At 41.2% G+C, this 2,077-nt stretch overlaps 1 protein-coding gene across 1 annotated transcript in view; it reads right to left on the bottom strand.

Annotated features, from left to right (window-relative positions):
• Nucleotides 1–2,077, bottom strand: part of LOC103597562 (choline transporter-like protein 3) — a 45,015-nt gene that overhangs the window by 10,580 nt on the left and 32,358 nt on the right. Inside the window, exon 8 of the mRNA XM_008581419.1 lies at nt 1,224–1,389. Coding sequence (XP_008579641.1) covers nt 1,224–1,389 — 166 coding nt within the window. The remainder of the gene's footprint in view (nt 1–1,223; nt 1,390–2,077) is intronic.

Raw genomic sequence — 2,077 nt, 5'->3', positions numbered from 1 at the left:
TTCTCACTGTCCTTGTGTGTTTGTGCCTTTTTCATTCTTTCATTATTTTGGGGGTGGGGGGTGGGGAGAGGGGAGGGTTTAGGAGATACATGCGTATGCTTCATCGGAAGTCCACATCAAAAGCCCTCATTGAAAATGCTTTCGTTTCATTATTCAAAGACAGCATAAAATCACTCTGTCAGACAAATGTTACCCCCTGGCCAATTTGGTTAAAATAATCTTTGCTCCCCTACTGAGCAAGCAACACACACCACCCACTTCTGGCTGCTTGGAGGTTCTCAATGCCAAGGGCAATGGCCCTCCGTGGGTCCTCCAGAGTCTCTAATGATGGAGGCTCCCAAACAGCACCACTATATTAAAAACCCACAGTGTTCTTTATCATCAGGAGATAACTGCTCAGCGGCATGAATCATCCCCTGGTTGACTTTCTTACCCCATGGAAACTCATGTTTATCTACTCATTTGGTCTGAGAGATTAGAGGAGAATCAGCTCTACTGGGAGTAAACTTCCTCTGTGAGTCCAACCCTGTCATTGTCCTGGCTGTGTCTTCTGGCCTGAGGTCTTGTCATTGCCCCATGGAAAGTCACACACACACAAGTGGTAATGGATTCAGGTGTGTGTATTGTCCTCAATCATTTTCATGAGGTAATGGGGTATCAACATAGAAGCAAGTAATTAATTCACTAGGACTTATCTACATGGACATGAATTATATTTTANAACATAGAAGCAAGTAATTAATTCACTAGGACTTATCTACATGGACATGAATTATATTTTATAGTGACATACAATTCCTTTAGGATTTAAAGTTATTTTCCAAGAAACCATTCTCCTGATTTTACAAAGGACAAAATGAGGTTCACAGAACTTACTGTATTCAGAGTAGACCAGTAATTGTGTAAAGTCCGAAGTCAATAAGAATGGATATTTATAGGAGAACTCAACCCTTCCTTTCAGATATCTTTCAATTCCAAGCAACATGATCACTTCCCTGTTTGGCTTCTTCCTAAATTTTCTAGCTTGAAGCAAAAGATCTTGGAAATGTGGCAAATTTAAGGTATAATATTTCTTCTCACTACCCAATGGGTGTCCAGCCCAATTTTTAGCTTAGTCTTTTACTCTTGCCTTTTAAAATGTCAGGTCAAAACTCCCAAATATCTTTTGAGGCACACAACATGAAGCACATAGACAAGCGACAAAAGAAACACGCTGGACTTACCTGTTGAAATAACAAGTAACCACTGCCCCAGCTATCGCCATCTGCTGGCAGGCAAGGATGAATTCACTAGTCCAGATGAGGCCAATTAAATGGTACCACCACATATACCGAATGCCGGAAAGAGGCTGATATTCCACGTGGCCGCCCTTGATAGCCCGGGCAGATCCTAAAGTTTAAAACACAACCGTGCTTTACACCCGGGTCTTCCTAAGCATGGAAGACAGTTCAACAGACCATGTTTCTTCATGCTTGGCCTTTAGCATAACACGAAACACAGATGCAAAGTAAAGTTGGAAGCACCAACGAAATTTAAAATCTCCATAGCAAAAACTGAAAATTAAGAACACACATTTAAATGATACCAACATCAATAATTACAGCGACTGATTGGCAGGCAATCTGCAAGACACCTGACATGTACTCTAATACTTATCCTGCTTTGTAGATGTGAAAACTGAGGTTTGGAAGAGTCAAGTAACCTTTGTAAAGTCTCACTGCTCATGATTATTGGAAAGAGAATATAGACCTAGACACGACGGACTCGAAAACCCATGGTTTTTCTACCATACCAATTTGTGATACAAACGTTTTTCTACCATACCAATTTGTGATACAAACTAAACTTGTTTTGTTGATGAAACCACACAAAGCTATTAGGACCATGTTGTAGAACCCTACTTCACCCAAAATTTAGACTTTATAGAAGAGACAAGGATCTTTGTTTTCTCAAAAGGATTCCATTCAGATTTCATTTCAAGAGCAAATTCTTAGAGCATATTAAAAATGTCTACTGGGGGCCGGCCCGGTGGCGCACTGGAGAGTGCGCCGCTTGGGAGCACGGCAGCGCTCCCGCC

Source organism: Galeopterus variegatus, unplaced genomic scaffold, assembly GCF_000696425.1.
Source record: "Galeopterus variegatus unplaced genomic scaffold, G_variegatus-3.0.2 Scaffold2351, whole genome shotgun sequence".
Taxonomy (NCBI): domain Eukaryota; kingdom Metazoa; phylum Chordata; class Mammalia; order Dermoptera; family Cynocephalidae; genus Galeopterus; species Galeopterus variegatus.
Note: the sequence above shows the minus strand (reverse complement) of the source record. Positions and strands in the feature narration are given on the sequence as shown.